Raw genomic sequence first — 22,946 nt, 5'->3', positions numbered from 1 at the left:
AGTAAACTAATTTATCATCATTAGAAAACCAATAACCTCCAAAGGCACAAATAATGCATGTTTGAATGGGGAGAGAGGAAACGAATAGATCCAGATCCCAGAATAAGCAGTGCTACCTTAAAAGGGAGTAAAGGTACTGTATATTAGAGGGCACAAAATTAAAGTGAGAACAAAGAGAGGAGGAGGTGGAAGAGCACGAATGACTACCTTTGCCTACTTTACGATTTTAGCTTAGTCCTGAGATGTTGCAAAAGATGAGAGTGTCACTACATACAAGCAAAACTACAAGAATGGAGGATTCATGCAGCACTCCTGTGTAATTATTTAAATGTTAATTTAAAATAATACATTATCATGTTTCCTTAGATACTTACTCAGTTGATGAGTTGTGAGAAGGGATGATTTCATGAACTGCAGGTGTATTTTCAGAGAGAAAAATAAAATTACTATTTGTTGGCATCCTTCACAAGCTACTTGTAAAATTGTAATTAACATATCTTAATAGGTCTTTTATTCCATGCTGTCACTGCTCTGCTTAAACCCTCCAGGGACTACTAGGGGGCATAAAATATAACTTAAGATCTGGGGCAACTGCCTACCTCACCAGCCTTATCACTGGTCAGTATTCTATGTATATTCTATGCTCCAGAGATACTGAACAACACGCAATTCCCTTTGCCTCTGCTCTCACTATTTCCTTTGTAACTCTAGTGTTCCTTTTTTAAATTTCTCATCCTTTGGGACTCATTCAGCTTGTGTCACCTCCTTCAGAGAGCCTTCCTTAATACCTGACTAGGAAGACAGGCATTCTCTGTCAATGCTTCTGAAGCACCCTATACATCCTTCTGTTACAAGACTTCCTATGCTGTATTGTGATTACTAGTTTACAGTGCCTGGTATATAGTAAGCACTCAATAACACTTATTTGTTGAATTAATTCTTTAACACACATGTTGGTTCAATGTTTGTTCATCAGTCTGCCTATCATTAATCTCTTCCCACTCAAATACTGTTTAACATGTTTTATATGCCATCTAGCAAAGTTCTATAAGTAGATTTTAGTAACTATTTCCAGATAATTATACTAAAGCAAGTCTTCATGTAGAATACGTTCCTAAGAATACTGGGATGGTGTATGTCAATTATGCACATACATGAATAAACAGTCTTTGACAAACAGAATACTTTGAATAATAGACAGTAGCATTATCAGTTAGAGCCAGTTCAAAGTCAAGGTGAATTGCTATTTATTTTTCTCCCAATAAATGTAAAGTGTATTGTGAGTAACCAATAAATTCCAATGATCTGCTTAAAAGTTTTACTTAAATTCTATGTACCTTCTTGAGTTTCCTTTGTGTATATATATGTTTTTGAGTATGTTTTAGAGTGTGTACAGATTTGGAAAGGAAGGAGCTGGAATTAATAGTCCACAAACCTGAAAAAAAGTATGAAGATAATACTATTTTGGCAGTTTTAAAATATGTCTACAAATTCTTTGATAATACTTCCTCTAAGTGGTGGAGGTTAATTCTTTTTCCCTTGAGTGTAGGTTGGATTTACTGACTTGTTTCAAAGGAATATACAGTGGAAGTGATGCTGTATAACTTCTGAGACTAGGTTATAAAATACACTGTGGCTTCAGCCCCTCTCTCTTGGATCACACACTCTAGGGGAAGCCAGATGCCATATCATGAGGATACTCAAGAGATGTATGGTAAGCATGTCCTGCCAACAGCCAGGTATGTGAGTGAGCCACCTTGGAAGTGAATCCTCCAGTCCCAGTCAAGCTTTTAGATGACTACAGCAGCCCTGAATGACATCTTGACCTAACCTCAAGAGAGACTCTAAATCAGAACAATCCAGCTAAGTTGCTCCTGTATTCCTAACCACAGAAACTGTGAGATAATGTTTTTTAAAGCTGCCAAGTTTTGGGGTGATTTGTTATTCAGCAATAGATAACTAATGCAATGTTTAAAAAAATAAGGAACTCTTCTATGGTTTCTAGCAACATGGCAGATTATATATCCTAATGAGCCTAACCATGTAAAACCTATTAGAAAAGCGATGGGAATTTGGTAAAAATACAATTATAGTTTAGAACTTCAATACACCTCCTTGATGGCTGGACACATCTAGTGGACAGTAAGAAAAGAATCTAGTAGACAAAAAAATCAGTAAAGATATGCAATAATTGAATAATATAAACAATAAATATAATTTAAAATTTATTTGGAGCCTTACATCCTTCAAATAGAGAATATACATTCTTTGGTATGTCCATGGAACACAGTCAAATATCAATCACATAGAAAGAAAGAAAAGAAAAGAAAAGAAAAGAAAGAAATTCTTAACAACTTCAACGTGTTAAAGATTTACATTCTCTGAACCTAGTTTAAAAATTGTGACCCCAAATCTTAATTTCTTGATAATTAAGAAACATACTTACGGATAACTCTTAGGTCAAAGAGGGAAGGGAAGAGCTTTTGTTATTTCCCATTTTCCCATAGGTTTTGATATAAGGCATTCTTTTCATTGCTTCTCCCATGATTCCCAGACCAATATCTATAACTGCCTCCTTGACTGTTCTACTTAGATGTCCCACTTGGATGCTCTCAGGCACCTCAAACTCAATACATTCAAAGCTGAACTAAGTTTTTCTCTTCCAAACTTGTTCATCCTTCTGTATTGCCTATCTACTGAATGGCACCACTATTCACTATCCATTAAGTTGCGCAGTCCAGAAATCTGGGATTTGTTTTCAATTCACTCTTCTCCCATATTTAATCAGTTACCAAATCTCATCCATTCGACCTTCTTAGTCTGAGTCAAATCTGTGCCCAGTTCTTCATCCTCACTGTCACTGACTTTGTTCAGGACTTATTTCTAGGCTTGACTATTGTAAATAGCCTCTTTAACTGTAGTGAGAGGCAGTATGGTATTGCAGTTAGGATTGGTTGAGCAAGATTGACCTGGGTTAAAATTCAGGCTTTGCCACATATTATGTGAAATCTTGGGCACTCTGAGACTTAGTTTACGTATGTGTAAAATGAGGATAAAAATAGTTTTATTGTCAGGAGGGTTAAATGAGAGAATATAGAGTTTAGCATAGTACCTGGTACATAGTAATACACTATGCTCTAATGCAAAATAACTTGGTAAATATATTCCCTTCTCCTGGAAGGTTCTCCTTCCATTTGTCTGCTTAGAAAATTCTTTCTCATCCTTCATGTTTCAGCTCATCTGGGGCCTCTTCTGTAAAAGCTTCCTTGGCTTTGCTATGCTTCCACTGCACTTTGTATATACTTCCTTTCTTACACTGATCATATTGGGTTGTGATTACTGGCATGACTGTTCTCCATTAAACTGTAAAATCCAGTCTAGGGACCATGGCTTTTCTACTTTGTATGTTCAATAATTAGCACAGTGCATGCAATGTAGCAAAAGCTCAATAAATGTTAGTTGAATGAACGCATTAATGGATCGCAAGATTTCCTTAATAACTATTGCTAATGTTTATCTGACTTACAGGTTACAGTTGTTTTCTTGGCCTTCTTCCCATTCAAATCAGCATCTGTTACCTATATATGCCACAAGGAAAAGAAAATCCTCAAAGGAGTTTTCAAAGAATTTGAACATCAGCTATTTCTCACAGAAGTTTAATAAACTGATTTAAAAAGTCATTTTATAATAAATATACGTGTTTTATTTGGTTTACATTATATATTACTTATGGAATTCATAATATACTAAATTAACTATCTGACGAACGCACTGAGTAGCATGGAAGGTAATCGGCTGAATAGCTAAAAAAAATGTGTGGGTTTTAAAGAAAGTTAATAATAGGGGAAATGTTTTGAGAGCGCTGGAAGGCAGAGAGCAGGTTTTCTCATATGTGGGATGTGACTCTTTGATTTGGCCAAGAGCTCTACCTGCTTAGGTAATTATTCAGGAAGATAAATCTAATGGAGTAGACCTCATTTGTTTTCCAGGTCTGAGAGCTGAACACAAGCCACCAGAAGTACCTTTCCTGACACTGATGGGATGGGAGAAAAAAGCTGGAAAACAGTGTTGGGTTCTACTGTAATAAAAGTGGTCATGCTATTTCTCAAAATAAATTAGGTATTTGTGACCATTTGATGTACTCATATTGTCCAATGTATTTTAAAGCTTTCTTTAAAAACAGATGGTCTAAATTTGTTTATTGCCTTTTTGGGGGGGGCAGGTAACATGTACTATTAAGTTTGCCATCTATACTACACTTAGTAATACTTTTTTTTCCTGACACTACAGTGAGGCTAGTGAAAAAATTAATTCCTGGTGTGCAACTACTAGACTATCTCAAAGTAGTTAAGAAGATTCTTTTTTCAGATACTGAGCATACCGATTATGGATGTTAACACAGCAGCACAGTGCCCCGGACTCAGCAGGTGTTTCATAAATGTTTGCTTATACAGTGAGGCATATTGTGGCTAACATGCTGCATTTGAGCAGCATATATCATTGAGTCTGTCACTTACTATGCTTTTTAACATAGGATATGGCAAAGGATGCCAGTTTCTACCTTAGCTGTGTAGAATTCATTTGGGAAAACTTTAGTGAATGTCCTGCTTGATAACATGTCTTTCAAACCATGTTAACTTTTTAAAACAGCTGAGCTAGTTAACACAGTGCTAATGGAGCCAAGGACACAGATTTTTAAAAAAAATTTTTCCATTTAATAAGATTATTTTATTTTTGTAAAGAAATTTTAAATACATATAAATTCTGAATTTCAAGTGTTTATTTTACTAAACTAACAAACACTGGAAATTCAGGTGGAAGGCATCAGCCACAATTTAGTATCACTACTGGAGCCGAGGCCTCATCTTTAGGTCCCAAAGCACTTGCAATGGTTGAAGATCTAAAGGACATTTTCCGGATAGAGCAGAGGGGGTAAAGCAGGAAGACAGGGCTGTATCACGGGAAGAAGGGGCCCATCAGAAGGATGTGGATTTGATTCTTATAACGAACGACAAATTGGCAACCCACAGAGGCGATATATGTTGTGACCAGAGGCTGAACCCTGAATGCCTGTTGCCAATTTCCCACCATCAGATGAGTGACCACTGATCATAAAGGGGATAGAGTGAGGCTGGATGTCTCTGCACAATCCACCAGCACTAGAAGAGAAATGATTCACAAAAGCCCAATTTGTTGCTTCCTCTGCAGGGCACAGGTATCGACCTTGAAGCTCCTAAAGCTCATTATTTAGGAAGCCTATAATCCAAGGGCTAAAGGGGAACATTCAAGTTGTTTCTAGTGAATCTCTATTAAGAATTGAGACAAATATTCACATTTTGGATCCATTTAACATATTTAAAATCTCAGGCTCACCAATTTTCTTTTGCTAGCTTACAACTTGTTACTGATAGTCCCTATCAGTAGCTAACGTCCAGGCCATCCTTGGGAGCTGGGAAAAGGATGTATTTTTAGTCCCTATACTTAGAGTATGGCAACACTAACATAACTGATGGCTATGAGAGTCAGAAGTCTGAAGTAGCACAGGATTATTTCTGTGAGTTTGCATTTCAGTTTTTATAAAATCTTACTATAGAGTGGTTAATTTCAGGGAACAAAGCTGTTCTTAACTGTCATTTAATGAATGAAACTGTGTTATGCTAATCTTGATCATAACTTCATACTTCGTTTGTTTCATCTATATCTGGGACAAAAGAAACGTTACTTGCCTCTCGATTCGAAATATGCCGTGGAGTGTGTCTATAGACATTTGCTGTTTTAGCAGAAACATCTGGAGCTTGAAGTGAAGTGCCTGTAGTTTCTGGGGGAAAGAAGAGTACCTTTAAATATGAAAAAATGATATAGTTCTTGCTGGGCTGCCATAATGTCTAGAATTACCATAGTCAAGGATGCATTTATTTATAGAAGTTCAGGCAGTATCTCCAAGTATAAGATGCTTTTTTTGAAGTCCCCTACTTACAAGCTTCTAGTGGCTCACCACAGCCCTCTGGGGGACAAGCCTGAACTCCCTAACTTCTGACCCTAAATTACTTCACCAGCATAATCTCCCTCTACTCCCCCACCCTAGAGTGAACTGTTTTGCACTTTTTTCAGTAGGCAAAGGGGAACCACTGAGGACTTTTGGGTGGAGAAATTATATGTCCAAAGCTGTATTTCATGAAGATTACATTCACAGCAGAATGTAGGAGAGATTAATAGGAAGAAGAGGAGACTGGAGGCAAATTATTGCAGAACTTAAGGGCATGGGTGGTATGAATGGAAAGGAAGGGAAGCTTATGAGAATTTAAGAAGGTAGATTGGACAGAAGGTGGCAACTTTTGGATATAGAATATGAGCAATAGGAAAGATTCAAAGATGACTCAGGTTTTGTGCCTAAATAATATTAGGAAGAATGGAGAACAGGTTTGGGAGTGACTAGAAGATGATGAATTTGGTTTTGTGCATGCTGGATTTGAGGTGCTCGTGGGCCACTCAGGTGGAGTTGTCCTAGTACTCTTGGACACTGTGTGCAGGATATGAGTGGGAATATTTTGCAGAGACTAACAGAGACTTAACTAACCTCCAGGCCAGATCTGGGAGCTAGGAAAAGGATGTATTTTTATGTTTTGGGAGAAAGGATGGCATGAGAGTGTAGAGACCTTCCTGGGGAGAATTCTCTGACAGGGGTTCCCTAACCATAGTATGTCAGGAACTTACATAGGAAGCCACAGCAGAGACTCTAATTTCTCCACAATTTCTTTGCAAATTCCAAAGGGCCTATTCACCCAGCAATCACTCAAAAATGTGGGATACTAATATTTACAATCATGAATACTTTTTATATCTTCCTTTATCAAAATAATCATAGACTTTTATAATCAGGGAAAAAGTATAACTTTGAAAACTGTATGACAAAACTAATTATTTAACTGAAAGATATTATAAATACTGTTCATTTTCTTACCTCTGTCATTTAAAGAATATGATGTTCTAATCATTCTTCTATCTTTCTGTATGGTTTAACGTTAAAGAAAAAAACATTAATCACTAATTAGCCTTCTAAATGCAGCTTTTGCTGACCCTAGAGCAATGAAATTAATACAGTATCTCCCCCACCCTCTACCTCTCTCCTAAACTCTGGTCTCAATGCTAACACATATTATCAACCTCTTACTGGGTACCTTTTTCCAGGTACCTAAACTTAACTAGTTTAAAATGACAATTATCATGTACCTAGGTACTCCCATTTTTCCAAACTTGCTACTGTGTCTCTCATATTTTGGTTAAAAGCAAAACAATCTATCCAGTGCTCCATTCTAGAAAGCTTAGAGTTGTTCCATTTATTTCAGATAAGGCCAGTCTAATCTGATATAATGCTTATTGAGTATACTGCATGGAACTGACATAAGATATATAATTCCTGACCTCAAGAAGTTTATCATCCTGTAGAACAGACAAATATGGAGTACAATGAGCTCTGAGATAGGAGGTAAGCCTGAGCACCATGGGACCACAGAGAAAAGACAGCCCACTTCAAGAAAACCTATACACAAAAATTCAATCTTCTCCTTTTCCTCCTCCTCCTCCTCCTTCATCCTCCTCATCATCTCCCTTTCTCTGGATCCAGGCATCTACTGAGTCACTAAATCCTGACATAGTCTGACTCTGAAATATCTTAAATCTGGGCCTCTGGTTCACCCTCATTGTCACTGCCTTTGTTTGGGGCTTTATCATTTTTATCTGACTATCCCAGTAGACTCAACACTATCTTGTCTTTAGTCTCTTCTATGTATTTATCTCACACACTGCAGCCAGATTATTTTTTGAAACCCAAATCATTCTGATTACACATTGCTACTCAAAAACTTGCAATGGTTCCCTACTACTGAGAGAATAAATTCATACTTCAGCAAGGTATACCAAGCTCTGACTTCAACCTACCTTTTTCATTGTCCTCTCCTGCACTGCCCTGGCTTTGCTGGCTTGAACATTCATGCTTTCACTTATCACTTTAAGTCTGTCTGCAACACTCCCTCACTATATGCTCATCATCTGGAAACTTCCCACTCACGTTTTAAGACCTACTTCAATTAAGCCCTCCCTTTATAAAGCTTTTTTAGATTTCTCCAGGTAGGACTATTTTCTAAATCTTCTGTACTTCCACATTTTGAACAAATCAAAACTCTCTTCTCATTTGACTGTAAGGACTTTTGTTTATGTGTGTCTGATCCCTGAATGGTGAGTCCTCAAGAGCAGTGATGATGTCTTTTCCATCTTTGTATGTCACCTACTTTCCCCCTTTTCCCTTCCTTCCAGTTTAGCACAGGACCTGGCCCACAGCAGTTCTCAATAAATGTCAGCTATCATCATCATCATCAAATATTTGTTAGTTTCTGCTCAACTACATGGCACATTTAGCATGAAGCTGACACAGAACCTTCTCTACCAGGGAGAGGGTCCAGACCTGTGTAGAACCCCATTATTTCTTTTTTTTAAATTTTTTAATTTTTATTTTTTTTTTAACATTTTTTATTGATTTATAATCATTTTACAATGTTGTGTCATTATTTCTAACCAGTCAGTACCATGCCTGTGAAAGGGCTCTCCTATAGAAAGAAAAGTTAACCAGATAAATGAATGATCATCACGAAGCACCTGGGACATACAATTTTCTACCTTTTGTTCTGTTGTGTTCCTCCGTACATTATGCTGAGAAGGTAATGAAGTTAATGATGCTTTGTTAGGAATCTTTACAGAACTAAACAAATGGTGAGATGGTCCTAAAAGCAAATGAAAGAGAAATCATATTATTTTTGATTTTATTGAATTTGACTTTATTGAGTTATAACTGAAGTACAATAAAGTATGCATATTTAAAATGTAGCATTTGTTCAGTTTTGACATATGTATAAACCTATGAAACCATCACCACAATCAAGATAAACATTTACATCACCCTCAAAAGTTTCCTTGTGCCCCCTTATAGTTCCTCTCTGTACTCCTGTCCCCCAGGCAATCACTGATCTGCTTCACTATAAATTAGTTTGCATTATCTCGAGTTTGCTATAGAAGGAATCAAAGAGGACTTCCTACTCTTTTTTTTGGAGGGAGGCGTGTGGTGTTCTGGCTTCCTTCATTCAGCATAATTGTTTTGAGATTCATCAATATTGTTGCCTGTATTAATAGTTTACTCCTTTTTATTACTGATTAGTATCTCATGGACGCACTACAGTTTATCCATTTGCCTGCTGAAGGGCATTTGGGTTGTCTCCAGTTTTTTTTTTAACTATTATGAATAATGTTTCTATGGGCACTGATTTACACGTCTCAACGTGGACATCTATTTTCATTTCTTGTGGGCACATACCTAGGGGTGGAATGACTGAAATCGTTTATGGTAGATGTAAGTTTAACTTAAGCTGCCAAGGTGCCTTCCACAGTGGTTGTACCATTTTACATTCCCACCAGCAATGTCAGAGTTCTAGTTGCATCATGTCCTTGCAAATACTTAGTATGGTCAGTTACTTAAATTCTAGACATTTTACTGGGTGTGTAGTGGTATCTCATTGTGGTTTGGTTTGTATTTCCCTAATGACTAATAATGTTAAACAGCTTTTCTTGTGCTTATTTGCCATCTGTATGTCTACAGTGAAGTGGTTGTTCATGCCTTTTGCCCATGTTTATTAGGTTGTCACATTACATATATTACATGTTTTCCTATATTTTACATTTTTTATAGTGATCATGCCTTTGATATGTAGGACCTGAGACCATCTTTCATTGCACTTACTTATGGGCCTTGACAGATATGAGACAAGCATTATGCAATAGGGCTATTGTTTAAAAATTTTATTTTTTTTTCATTTTTGACTTTCTAAGTACAAGATCTCTAGTCTTCCTGCCTGCGCGTGGAGCTAGAAGAGGGGAGGTTAGAATTTTTAATTTTTTTTAATGGGGGTAGGTAATTAGATTGATTGATTGATTATTTTTTTAAACTGAGGTACTGGGACTTGAACCCAGGACCTCATGCATGCTAGGCATGCACTCTACCACAGAACTATACCGTCCTCCCTCCAGGGAGGTTAGAATTTTTAACAGGAGGAATGCCATGACAAATATCCAGGTAATATTCAGCACCTGGCATCCCAAAATACGATGGCATGGCCAAGACAGTACGTCTTGCAAGCCTTGCAGTTGTATCAAGAATTTCCCTAAACTTTATATTCCCTTTTGTGTAGCAACAGCCTGGAATAGTTGGTTCAGAAAATTCTCCTTTCGTGCACTGGAGATACTCTTACCCCGTGAATAAGAGTTATCTGGGCTCAGGAAGAAGAAGGAAAGGCCTTAAGGAAAGTTAGGGGGAAAAGTCCACTCCTTCTCAGAGATGGTGGGAAAATGGAAAGGTGGTGGGAGAGGCTGGAGAGCAGAGAAACCAGATGGTGCTTCACATTTTCCTAACTTTGGGCCTTGGTTGCTTCAGGTAAGTGAGGTTAACATGGAGAAAAAAGAACTATTGCTCTGCTCCTCATTTAGGACTCTAGGTTTCTTTAGCTAGCCCCACCCTGGCCTCCTCTTCCTTCTCACCTGGGGCATGGCCCAGAAACTTTGCAGTATAGTGTGGTCAGGCAGAGCAAGGCGCTCTCTGAGGTTTTTTTTTTTCCCCCGAGGTTTTGCTTTCTTTTTTAAAATCTGCTTTACTGATATATGACATTGACACATAAAATTGTAAGATAGCTAAAGTGTACATTGTGGTGATTTGATATAGATGTATACTGTGAAAGGATTCCCCCCATTCAGTTAATTGACACATCCATCAACTCACATATTTATCTTTTGTTGTTGTTGAAAACATTTAAGTTCTACTTTCTTTGCAAACTTCCAATTATACACTATAGTGTTATCAACTAGAGTTACCATATTATACATCAGCTCCTCAGACATTATTCATCTTATAGCTGAAAATACGTACCCTTTTACCAACCTCTTTTTCCCCTTGAGGTTTTGCTTTCTTAAGCCTCTCTTGGTTCCCATGTGGTATATACATGGCCCAGAAAGGGCTGAGAGTCTAGCTGGGGAGTTTGCCAAGGCGAGTGACTGGTGGAGGTGAGGGGGCTCCACCAGGAGTGTTATGGAGCAGACAGAACTGAACTGAGGTGGAATGGGAAAGCCAGAGGCTTCTACTAAGCCAAGTGAGACCAGACCATGTGTCACTGCACAGATGGCCAACTCCAACTGTGAATGCCAACAGGCCAAGCACTATCTCAGTGGAGACAAGAGCATCTCTCTAGAGACCAGAGGTGGCAGAGGACATTTCATCCAAGCACCCTGACTTTATTCCACCTCCATGAGGTCATGGAAGCCAGCGTTCCCCAAACTTTAACATGCATATAATATACTGGGGGATCTTGTGAAAATGCAGATTTGCATTCAGTAGGCCTGGAGTGGGGCCTGAGAATCTGCATTTCTAATAAGCTCCTAGGTGATGCCCACACTGCTGACATTTAGAGGAGTCAGAGCATAAGCCACACCTCTTGCCCCAGATGTCTAGGCACCATCTTTGGGAAAGCAGAATGATGGGGAGGCCCCCTGAAAGTCTGAGCCATTTTGGGGGCCCTGCAAAGGCAGGATCTGGAGCAGTATGTTAGAAAAATCAATGACCGAGCCGGAAAGCCAAAGGAAGGCAGGCACTTAGATCCAGCACATAGTGCTAGATGTGTTAAAAACATGTTAAAGAAGCCTACTCAAGAAGTAGGCTGAAATGTTAAAGTGGCAGCGGATACCACTCAGTTGGGCTGTTCTAAAAGGAACAGGGGAATAAGAGTGGGCGACACTGATGGTGCACTCCACTGTTGCAGAAAAATATGGGACAGACTAAAATATTTCTGTTGCCAGTGAAGTGACAAAAGTCACTTTAGGCCTGAAAAGTTCAAAGCCTAAGGGAGGGCCGGGTTTTGAGAGAGTGCATTGGTCAGGGTCAAGGACCTCACTAGGGCCCTAGGGCCCTAGGCTTCAGAAACATCAGTAGCACCTCCAGTGAGCAATTTGCAAGGATGGTTCTCCAGGTGAAACAAATGAGATGCAGGTAACATCTTCCCTAGGAGGCAGAACTGCTGAGCAAGGTGTGGCAGCAGTGGTGGCAGCAGCCAGAGAAGCACAGGCTAAAAAAAATGTCTCGGGATCTTGTAGGGAATGGAAAAGTACAGAAATGAGATCAGGAGCAGGGGCTGTGGAGAGGACAGGGCTCTGCGCTGGGCTTGCAGAGTTGTCAGCTACGAAACGTGGGCTGTCCAGCTCAGTAACACCTATAAGTAATTAGGGAGTCTAATCTGACTCCCTAAGTCTAGAGAGGCTGTAGCATTGTTGGTAAGCATTACTGAAAACCCATCACTTATAACAGGATAGAGGATTTATCTGCGTTATAAGCAGAAGAGATCAGTTCCAAATCCAGTCTTTACACAAATTACTATTTTAGTATTTCTAATCATAACATTTCAATTACGTTTTTGTCCTTGGTGTAACTTCCGATGACTGGCAGTGGCACTCGGTTTCTTGACCTTTGGATAAGGAGCTTAAAAAAACACAGTAAAACATTTATTTTTAATAGTGGAGATGACAAAGTTATTCAAGATAGATTCTATTTATACTTTCATGCTCAATAGGAAGAGAGCCATGTCCTGATCTGCATATGGGGTTGTGGAGTAGAGCTGGAGAGGATAGGTAGTGGGTCTCAATGGGAGACAACTTTGTACCCCAGGGGACATTCAGAAATGTCTGGAGACATTTTTGGTTGTTACAAATTGGGGAGGGTATTTACTCCTTCTCTAGTGGGTAGAGGCTATAGATGATGCTAAACATACTACAATGCACAGGACAGTCCCCATAACAAAAAATTATCCAGCCCAAAATGCCAGTAGTGGCAAGGTTGAGAAATCCTAGGTTAGATGTGTTGGAGAGGCAGGACAATCACTTTTATAATATCTTGTTTAGTTAAAGCTATACTTGAGGAGGCAGAGTTGTCTTCTGGCAGAAGTGAAAAACTCCATCCTCCATCCTGCCCAAGGAGAACGTGGCTTTTCCTTTGTATAGGGATGCAGACTAGCATAATGACGGTGCTGGAGACCCTGCAGGCCACAGTGGCCATGATGATTCTTGGTTGTGTCTCAGAGCCTGGACGAGGTAACCATATACACAGATCTCATCTGTGAAGAATGTAACTACAGTTCCGGTTTCTAATCATCTAGAAATAGACAAAAAGATTCCAAACTATATGTGTGCAAACTATGTTCTCATCAGTTATGTGTATCCCTTGGTGTCCATGTATAGTAGATGATGGCCTTGTTACAGTGGGTAAGTCAATTTCATATGTGAAATAGACATCTTCATTCTCCCGTCACCTCCATGATACAGTGAACATAAATTCTTTTATATTTTCTTTTTCAAAAAGCATTTGACGTGGCCACCGTTTAATATAAGATGCCCACCTGAAACTTTCTTCCTACTGGAAGTAGAAGGTAACGGTTGAAGATGGAGAGAGCAATCTGGCTGCTAAAGTGATGTACTCTCCCAGAGGCAGATTACAGTCTCATCTTCTCACTGAACTGAATTCTGAGCTTTTCTTCGTGACTCCTCCTTCATAAACTATTCATTCCTTCCTCCCTCTCACACTGTCTGTTCTTACTGGCTGGTCCTTTTTAAACTTTTGTTTGTATACATTCTCTTCCTTATCTTTTAAAAAAGTCTTTTCTGTACTCCCTTTAAAACTTCTTTTTCACCATTTCTTTTTCTCTCCCTCTCTCCTCCTCTTCTGGCCCCTTCCCTTCCCCACCCTTTTGACTCCTCTCTTTTCTTTCTTTTTACTATTTACTGATCCATTTAAAGTTTTTCACTTCTTCTCTTTCCTTTTGTGTACTGACTTTTTACCGGTTTTTCCTTTTTCAGATCAGTTCTATCTATGTATGTGTGTCTGACTATCTATCTATCTACCTACTTACCTACCTACATCTGCCCACCTACTGACCTATTTAATTGCGTAGCTGTCATCAATCTACGTATCTTTGACTCTAGTTATTAACTGACTTCTTTTTAGATTCCCCTTTCTCCTGCTCTGTGCAACTGTCCTTAATTTTCACAGTAGCTCCTCCTTTTAAACTCCTGTGTTTCTGTCATGTTGTCTCTACTTTTTCATTTTGCCATTTTTCCCTAGCCTCATCCCTTTAAAAATTCTTCACTTTAAAATTCTTTCCTACCTCCTTCCATCCCTCCCCTTTTTCCTTCCTTTCTTCCTCCTTCATCCTTTTCTACTCTTTTACTTCCACTTTCACTATTTTGTTCTTTTTTTGAACTATATTTTATTTGCTACTCCTTTTAGAACTTAATTCACCTTCTCTTTTTATTATTTTTTGTAGTGGCATTTATTACTGCCTCTTCTTTATTAAACATCTTCATTCTTCTCTTTCTTACCTTCTTCTCTAACACTATCATCTCTGTAGTCTTTTCTTACTCATTCTCCCCCTTTTTAATCTCTCTCAAATTTACTATTGGCTCCTCCTTTTTAAACTCTTCTGCTTGTGAAACATTCTCCTTTTCTTCTGTCTCTGACTTTCCTTTTCCCTTTTCTTTTCTTTCTCTCATTCTCCTATTTTTCTGTTTTACATATTCTTGTAAATTATTCCATTTTGACGCAGCTGCTTTTTCTTTCATATTTCCTCCTTCCTTCATTCTTCCCTTCCCTTATTCCATTTTTTTCTCATTCCCTTTCTGTATTTCTCTTTCTCCTCTGTGCCTGTCTGTATGCAGCCTGCCTGCCTTCCTCTCTTCCTTTCCTACCCTAGCCTGCCCTACCCTACCCTACCCTAGCCTGCCCTACCCTGTCCTGTCCTGTCCATCTTCCCCCTTTCTTTTACTCTCTACGTACTTTCACTTTTCGTTTTCCTTTCTAACTCTTCTCCTCTGTCATGTACTTACTTACTTTTTTACTGGGTTCTCTTTTTTAAAAAAGTTCTATCTATCGATCGATTAATCGGTCCATCCATCTATCAATCACCTATCTACGGTTCTATCTATTCATATTTTATATACTTTACTACCTGTCTACATTTCTATCTAGCCGTCAATTCATCCATTCATCTTATGTCACTAATACTTTAACTGACTGTTTTTTAAATTCGAAGTTGCCTGCCTGCTTTCCTTCCATTTTTCCCTCCCTCCTTTTGTCCCAACTTCTTTTCCTCCCTTTTCTTCCTGGCTCCTGCTTTTAATTTTTTGCTCTTCTTCTTGTACTTCTTTTTTTCTTTTTACCCTTTTACTGGTACTTTCTTTTATAGTCGGTTCTGTCCATCTGTTTACCTAACTATAAATCATCTATTGGTCTATCAACATTTTAGTTTTTTAAAAAAATGATTATGACTTCTAATCTTTAAATCTCTTTCACTTCCAGACAGTTGTACTTGATTTTCTTACTGGCTCCTCTTTTTCCAAACACTCTCATGCTCACCTTTAATCTCCTTTCTTTTCCTTCTTATACCAACTTGTACTTTTTCTTTCCTCTCACTCACTTTTTTATATCTCCTCTTCCTTCCTTTCTGTACGTCTCTTTCACTATGTTTCTTTCACTGTCTTTCTTTTTTTCCTTTTCCTGACTACCCCCCATCCTTCCTCTTCTCCCTTCTTCCTGCCTGCCTTCCATTCTTCTTCTACTCTTTTTACTGGCTCCTCTTAAACTTTTCATTTCTCCTCTCTTTTTGACTCTGTCTTTTTTTGTGCTGTCTTTACTGTTGGCTTCTTTTTAAAGCCCATTCTGTCTATCTCTGCGTTATCTTCATCATCTATCTGTCATCCTTATTTTACTGTATTTTTTTTTACTGAATTTTGCTTTTTAAATGTCTATCTCTGCAATATATTCACAATTCGACTTCATTTTGTAGTGCGCTCCTCCTTTTTAAACTTTTCTCTCACTTTCACATTCTCTTTTTATTTTTTTCCTACTCATCCCTTTTACACTTTTAGCCTTTATTTCTAGCATTCCTTCCTCCCTTTCCTCCCCAACCCCCTCACTTTCTCTAGGACTCCTGGTGACTTTCTCTCACTCTTTCTGGCTTTTCTGTCTTCTTTGCCTGCCGGCCTGCATGCATTTTTCCTCCCTCCTTCCTTCTCCTCTCTCCCATTCTTCCCACCTTCCCTCCGGCCTTTCTCTTCTTTCCTTTGTCCTTCATTACGTTTTTCCTTCTTATCTTTCTCCCTCTAAGGGTCCTCCTCCCTGTCTCCCAACCCCCTCACTCCCCCTTCCTACTCCTACTCTCATCTTACTGCCTCCAGTTTTTAAACTCCTTTCTTTCCTTCTCTTTGTAACTCTTTTTTGTATTATCTTTTTTACTGGCTTTTTTTTACAGTCCTATTATCTAGCTATCAAATCATTTGTCCTCATGTTACTGTATTCTTTTATTGGCTTAAATGGACCTCAATAGCACACAAAATTTGATTTGATTTTCTTACTGGCTCCATTTTTAAAAATTTGTCTTTCCTCTCCCCCCTCCCTTTCTTTTTGTCTTGTCATTTTTAGTTCATATCTATCTATCTATCTATGTATCTATCTATCACCTATCTTTATTTCACTGTATTTTTAAACTGACTGACTTTTTTACCCTCTCCCCCACTATACTTGATTTTACTTTATAAACTTTTTTCTTCCATCTTTCACCTCTCTTTTCTAACTTTCTATCTTTTTTGTCCTAGCTTTTTTTGTAGGCTTTTCCTCTATGGAGTCTCATCTACATACCTATCTAGGTATCAATCATCTCCATCTTTCTTCTAACTCTTTTTTAGTGACTTTTCAAAACTTCCCCCACCCATATCATACTTGATTTTCTTACTTGCTCCTCCTTTTCAATTCTCTCTCCCCTTTTACTCTTTTGCACTGTTCCACCCTTTTTAAACTTCTCTTCGTTTTTTCTTGTACCCCGTTTGTTTTATTCCTTATGTCCAAGTGTTTTTACTTTCTCTTTCACTTTCTGTTTGTTTTCTTTGCTTTCCTTCCCTCCTTTATCTCTCTAGCCTGTTCCTCACTTCCTTCCTCCCTCCTTCCTCCCTCCCTTCTGCTTTAAAATTTTTTTAATTTATATTTTATTGCTTTCCTCCTGCTTTTTAAAAAAACTCACTTTTTATGGGATCTGCCTCAAACTTTCGTCTGTCTGTCTGTCTATCTATCACCTGTGATGTTTATTTTACAGTCTCTTTCTCCCTCGAGTCTTTTAAAACTGCCCCCATGTCCCCAGTTGGACTTAAACTTCTTACTGGCTGCTTTTCAAGCTGCTCTCTTCCACAATCACATTCCCTTTTTTTCTTTCTTTTATTTTTCCCTACTGCCACAACCTTTTAAAACTTCCCTTTTTTTTCTTTTTCTGGTTTTATTCTCTTCATCTTTCACTCACTTTCATCCTGCTCCTTTCTGTTTTGTCTTCCTTCCTTCCTTGCCCCGTTCCCCCTCCCCAGTCTCTCCTCCTCAGGTCCTTCTCCATCCCCCCACTGTTCTTTCCCCCCTGCCCCCACTCTCCCCTCTCTTTACTCACTTTTTATGGGCTCCTCTTCTTAAACTTTTCTTCCATCTTTCTTTCTCTCATCTGCCATCTTGTTTTGTACTTTTGTTTCTTCCTAGCTTATCCTTTTTAAAGTTGGCTCTCTCTCTCTCATTTATTTTACATGTTTTTTTACTGACTCCTTTACAAGTCTCTCTCACACAATCATATTCCCTCTTTTTCTATCTTACTTTTCCATACTGACTCATCCTTTTAAAAAACTTTTTCTTTCCTTCCTGCCTTTCCTTCTCTATTCCCTTTTGCCTTTTCTTTCCCTCTCTTTTCCTGCCTGCAAGCCAGCCTTCCTCCCGCCCTATTTTATTCTCTTTTCACAGGCTTCTCTTTCCAAACTCTTTTTCCCTTCTCCTTCTAACTCTCCTCTCCTTCTATCTTTTTTGTCCTGCCTTTTTACTGGCTCCTGTCTTGTAACCTCATCTTATTTATCTGTATTCTCTTTGTTCTTTCTATCTCTCTTTCACTGTCCCTCCTTTCTTTCTTCCATGGTTTCTTTCTGTATTTTCCTGTACTGCCTTTCTTACTGGCTATTGGCTCTTCTTTTTGAAGTATGTTCACATTTTCTTCCTCCCTTCTCTCTTCTCTCTCTCATTTAACAGTCCTGTCCTTTGTAACCTTTTACATCTCTCTTTCCTTATAGTACTATTCTTTTTTTCCTCTCCCTTTTGCTCTGTCTCTATTTCTCCCCTTTTCATTTCACTCTTTGCTTTTTCTCTTTTTCTTTCTTTTTTGCTTTATTTCCATATTTTCTTTCACTGCCTTCTTTTTAATATTTTCTTTTTTTTTTACCTATTCTCCCCTCTTACTGTGTCCTATCTTCCTTTTATCTTCATTGTACTGCTTTTTCATTCAGTCTCTATTGTACTGCTTTCTGTTACTGGCTTCTCCTTTTCAAAGTCTCTCTCTTTATTTAAGTGTCTTACTTTACTAAATTCTCATTTTTTTCCCTCTCTCTGCCACTGCCCTCCTCCTCCAACTTGTATCTGATCTTCTTACTGGCGCCTCTTTTTCAAATTCTTCTCTCACTTTCACATTCTTTCTTTTTCTTTATTTTACTTTTTCCTACTGACTTATCCTTTTTAAACTTCTTTCTTCTCTTTCTCCCTCCCGCCTCTCTGTTCCTGTATTTTTGTATGTCTTTTTCTCGCTCCCTTTCTTTCACTCTCTCTCTTTTCTTTGTCTCTTTGCCTTTCTTCCTCCTACTCCTTGTCTCTTTCCATCTAGTTTCTTTGCCTTTGTCTTCCTTCCCCGCCTTCATCCTGTGGGTGTCTGTGTGTGTTTTCTTACTACCTTCTTCTGCTCAATATTTTTTCTCTCATTCATTCTCCTCCTCCATTTCATTCCTTCTGTATCATCTTTTCTTACTGCCTCTTTCTTTCAAATCTTTTTGTTCTTTCTTTTTAGTTCTGTCTCTTGCTTAGTATAATTTAAAATCTCTCTTATCTATGTTAAAAAAAACTTTTTTTCTCTTTCTTAGTAGCTTCCTCTGTTCTGTAAAATTTTCTTACTGAACCTCAGTTAAAATTTTTCTTCTACTTTTTTCTATATTTTCTTTCATTGTCTCCCTCTTTGTTTCAGTCTAATTATTATTATTATTATTATTATTATTATTATTATTATTATTATTATTATTGTAATCTTACTGGCTCCTTTCCTCTCTGTATATAGCTCTGTCTCTTTCTTATTTTTTTTTGTACTGTCTCCTCTTACTGGATCCTTTTTAAACTTCTAGAAAAGGCTCCTGTCTACTGAACCACTTTATAGCGGTGTTTAATTTGTTATCATGTCTATAATATAATAATATTGAGTATATGTATGTGTGTCTACATTCTGTACAACTTGAGCTGTCACCAGAAAGTGCCTTACACAGTCCCTGGCACAGGTGAGCTTCTAGAATTTCCCTTTGCAAAGGCCTCATGAACTCACTGTGTAAGCACATAGAGGGGTTTACAAAGCCACCAGTATTTGACATATAGTAATGCATCTTCTACTTAGCTACTTTGTCTTTTATTGTCACTCACCTTTTGTTTCATCTTCACCTTTGTCTTCAAATATACTTCCCTCTGATCCTTCTCTCTGAAGGTCATTCCTTTGCATTTTTCGTAAATGATAAGCGATTTTTTTCTCTAGAAGTGCTTGTTTCTAAAAACGTTAAAAATATATTTAACATATTTAAAAATTAAATATCAACTTGCCATTGGAAATGCAAAACAGACATTTCAAACATGACGGTATATCCGAAGGGAGCCCTCATTCCTGTCTTGAGATTTCTAAAGTCATAATGAGTACAAAGCTAGGAAGGTAATAAGGGTAAGTTCCCTTTTGTTGTCTAGCATGAAGAATATATTTTAATAACTGGATCCAATTTAATTCATAGCCTACTTTCTGGAGACTGGTCCCATTTCAGAGCAGCCTTTGAAGTCCAGGTTCAGACCAGACTACGTCTCTCCATCGATAGCTATCTTTGTGAGTTTAGGCCACTTCTGAAAAATCACACTTTCAAATATCAAACATGGCAAAAGCCTTTCCTCAAAATAGCCCAAGTTATTGGTCAAAGCTCACTCTACCTTCTGGTGAGCTGCTTCTCTGACTTTTCGACGTTGTTCCTCAACTCTTGCTTCTCTTTTTACTTCTTCTCCAATCTTTGTCAGAAGTAACATTTCTTTCATTTTCCATTCCTGAGGAGCACAATATTATGGTAGTCAGCAGGGGTTCTCTTTCATAATCTTTGTTTTTGGTCAATAAGCAAATTAGGTCAAACCAAGGGCCTTAGAGAAATGTGGACAACCATAATGAAAATCTTTCATTGGTTTTAGAATGGGCTTATCTCACTGCTTTTTATTGGGAATATATTGGTGGATGTACTGGAATGGCAAAAGGAAGTTATTTTGTTATTGGAAACTGAATTCAAGTTGAGTTTCCAATAACAATAAGCCTGGCTCCAAAGACAGCTCTAAAAAGATGCTGGCAAGAGGGTTCTCTCTTATGGAGTTGGGGGGGGGCAGTTATCATATGTAATCTGATGCCCTTAAGTGTATTTTGACAGAGAACCTAAACAAATAGCCTTGTCTGAATTTTGAGGAGTGGGAATACAGACATGATTCTTTTTCATTAGAGTTAAATTCTAAAACTTTAAGAGCAGATGAGATGGGACTGTACTGCGACAGATATATAATTTGTGGTATCAGTCTCACTATATTAAGTAAAAGCTTGTTTGTTTATTTTTCAGACCTGAAATAATGTCAGTTAATATGATGAGACTGCTAAAAATGTTTATAAGTAAAACAACCATATACAATTTCCCTATCAACATTTAAAATTTAGTGTTTCTCACCTGTTCAATTTGTCTACGGAGACTAAGTTTTCTTCTAATGTTATCCCGATGTCTTTTTTCTTCTTTCTTCATTGGGCGTATGCTCTGCTTTTCAGCCGTGTGCTCAACCTTGTTTAATTCCCTACGAATCATATCTAAATATCTAAGTAAAAGTGCAAATATAAGGGAAGATAAATTGGGTGTTTCCCATATGATGGTACTATCTATTCTGATATTCCCAAACCACCTTCTGGGTTGCTTTTTATTCCTTGAACTACAGGAAAGGTTGTCAGGGACCTCTAAGCAAGCCTGGTCCACCAACTCACCATGCTATACTCATTTTATTAGATTCTCTGTTGTTGTGGCTGGGACAACAGCAAAATGTAGAACAGAGTGATTAAAAGCATTTTACACAGGAATTATTCATAACTCAGGAGTTTTAGGAACACGAGTTTCCAAAGACAGCTGAAATCAACTTAAGGACTGACTTCAAAAAATAAGCAGATTTGAATTTCCTTTAAAAATAAGTGGGTACTGGCCTCTCTGTAATTCCCAAGTCCTTGAACAACCTCTCATGTATAGACAGGTCCGCAGACTACCAGTCTGCTACTCTGCTAAATCATGGCATATCATGACATGACTCCATGGAATATAAGACCCAGGTGATGGGGAACTGGACCTCACCCTTGATAAAGGAGAAAGAGAAGGAACTATAATTCATCTCTTCGCTTCCTGAGGCATTGGCTTGGCCTCTGAATGGTAACATTGAAATGTGTGTGGGTAAGAGCTGAATGAACACACACAGTTGCTTGGGGAATAACACCTGTTTATATTAGCGTCAGATGACATTATAGCAACTCTCTCTCTTTGACCTTGCAGTAATTTCCTTAAACTCAAGTTTGAAATGTGCTAAAGACACCTTCTTTCCCTCTAAAGACTATGGACATGGGTTTCCCAAGCTCAGGGATTTGTAACCTGGAATTCTTCTTCAATGTGTCTTACCTCTTGGCTCCTAGTGATTCCAGTTTCTCAGGTAGAAACTCTCCTCCCTAGCCATGGTACCAAGGTTCCCAATCCCTGTTACCTCTCAGTCTACTTTCCTTTCTCTCCATATTGAAGACTACAGGGGGTTAAATAATGTCTAATACTTTTTTCTTCCTGCTTTCAATTATTTCTAGTACTTTTACAACTTTCTGGGATCCATAATATGTCTGCAAAAATATGCATTAACTTCGGTCATACCTCTGCTTTATTAACAGCTCTTGGTCTGGAGTTGATTGTGTATTTTCCTGTAACAGCCAATCTTGGAACTGTGTATTGTCATAGGCTCTCTTGGTATCACACAATTTGTTTACTTGTTTCTCAGTCATTTTCTGAGAGAAAAAAAAATAAAGTTTTTATATTGGCCAGAAATAACCCTGTCCTTTGATATGTTTTCTTATATTTAGGGCTTGGTAAACTTTCTGTAGTTTACAAATGGTTAATTCTATTAACCTGCATTTAAGCCTAGTGTGGCTCCACTCCAGACAAGGAAAATTTCTCTCTGTGAGTGAAAGGCAAAAGTCTCATTTTTATCTCATAGATCCCTAGAGATATTTTTCGATTTGTTACCATAATACTTCTAGGGCAGAATATTATAAGAAAATATTTGGTAGAGGACAAAATCTTTCTTCCAGACCCTACATAAAAACTTTCCTACAGGCCTCAAATAAAAGAAATTTATTTAACTTACTTGTTCTCTTATACAGTTTCTTTCAAAGTCTAATTTTAAACTGGTCAGATATTGCCTGTACTTATTCAATTCCTTTAAGGTACATATGACTGACCTATAAAAACAAAAAACCAAACCAAATACATAAATAGAAAGTTGTAACAATCATGAAACTTTCCAGAGAAAAGAGTCATAAGAACATCCATTTTAGTAACAATTTTGGGATCGAGGGTAATGATAATACATTTTGATAATAATTTAGAAGGCAGTATTGTGCTACAGTGGCTGTAACACCAGGAAATTTCTATCTAATAATATTACTTCAATAATACAGTTCACA

At 37.9% G+C, this 22,946-nt stretch overlaps 1 protein-coding gene across 3 annotated transcripts in view; it reads right to left on the bottom strand.

Moving 5' to 3' along the window:
* Positions 1–22,946, bottom strand: part of LOC105098809 (fibrous sheath-interacting protein 2-like) — a 32,027-nt gene that overhangs the window by 4,903 nt on the left and 4,178 nt on the right. The window contains exons 3-12 of one of the 3 annotated variants that reach the window (XM_064482721.1): positions 22,138–22,268; positions 20,917–21,058; positions 20,150–20,260; positions 19,604–19,724; positions 12,497–12,565; positions 8,674–8,777; positions 6,962–7,007; positions 5,727–5,818; positions 3,527–3,578; positions 375–411 (exon numbers count right to left, since the gene is read on the bottom strand). In XM_064482721.1, coding sequence (XP_064338791.1) covers positions 375–411; positions 3,527–3,578; positions 5,727–5,818; positions 6,962–7,007; positions 8,674–8,777; positions 12,497–12,565; positions 19,604–19,724; positions 20,150–20,260; positions 20,917–21,058; positions 22,138–22,265 — 902 coding nt within the window. In that variant the 5' untranslated portion in view covers positions 22,266–22,268. Of the gene's footprint in view, positions 1–374; positions 412–2,227; positions 2,267–3,526; positions 3,579–5,726; positions 5,819–6,961; positions 7,008–8,673; positions 8,778–12,496; positions 12,566–19,603; positions 19,725–20,149; positions 20,261–20,916; positions 21,059–22,137; positions 22,269–22,946 lie in introns of those variants that run through there. The other 2 variants (XM_064482723.1, XM_064482722.1) reach the window with 2 other exon arrangements.

The sequence above is a fragment of the Camelus dromedarius genome, chromosome X (assembly GCF_036321535.1).
Source record: "Camelus dromedarius isolate mCamDro1 chromosome X, mCamDro1.pat, whole genome shotgun sequence".
Taxonomy (NCBI): domain Eukaryota; kingdom Metazoa; phylum Chordata; class Mammalia; order Artiodactyla; family Camelidae; genus Camelus; species Camelus dromedarius.
The sequence above is the reverse complement of the archived record's forward strand: the minus strand, read 5'-3'. Positions and strand labels throughout refer to the sequence as shown.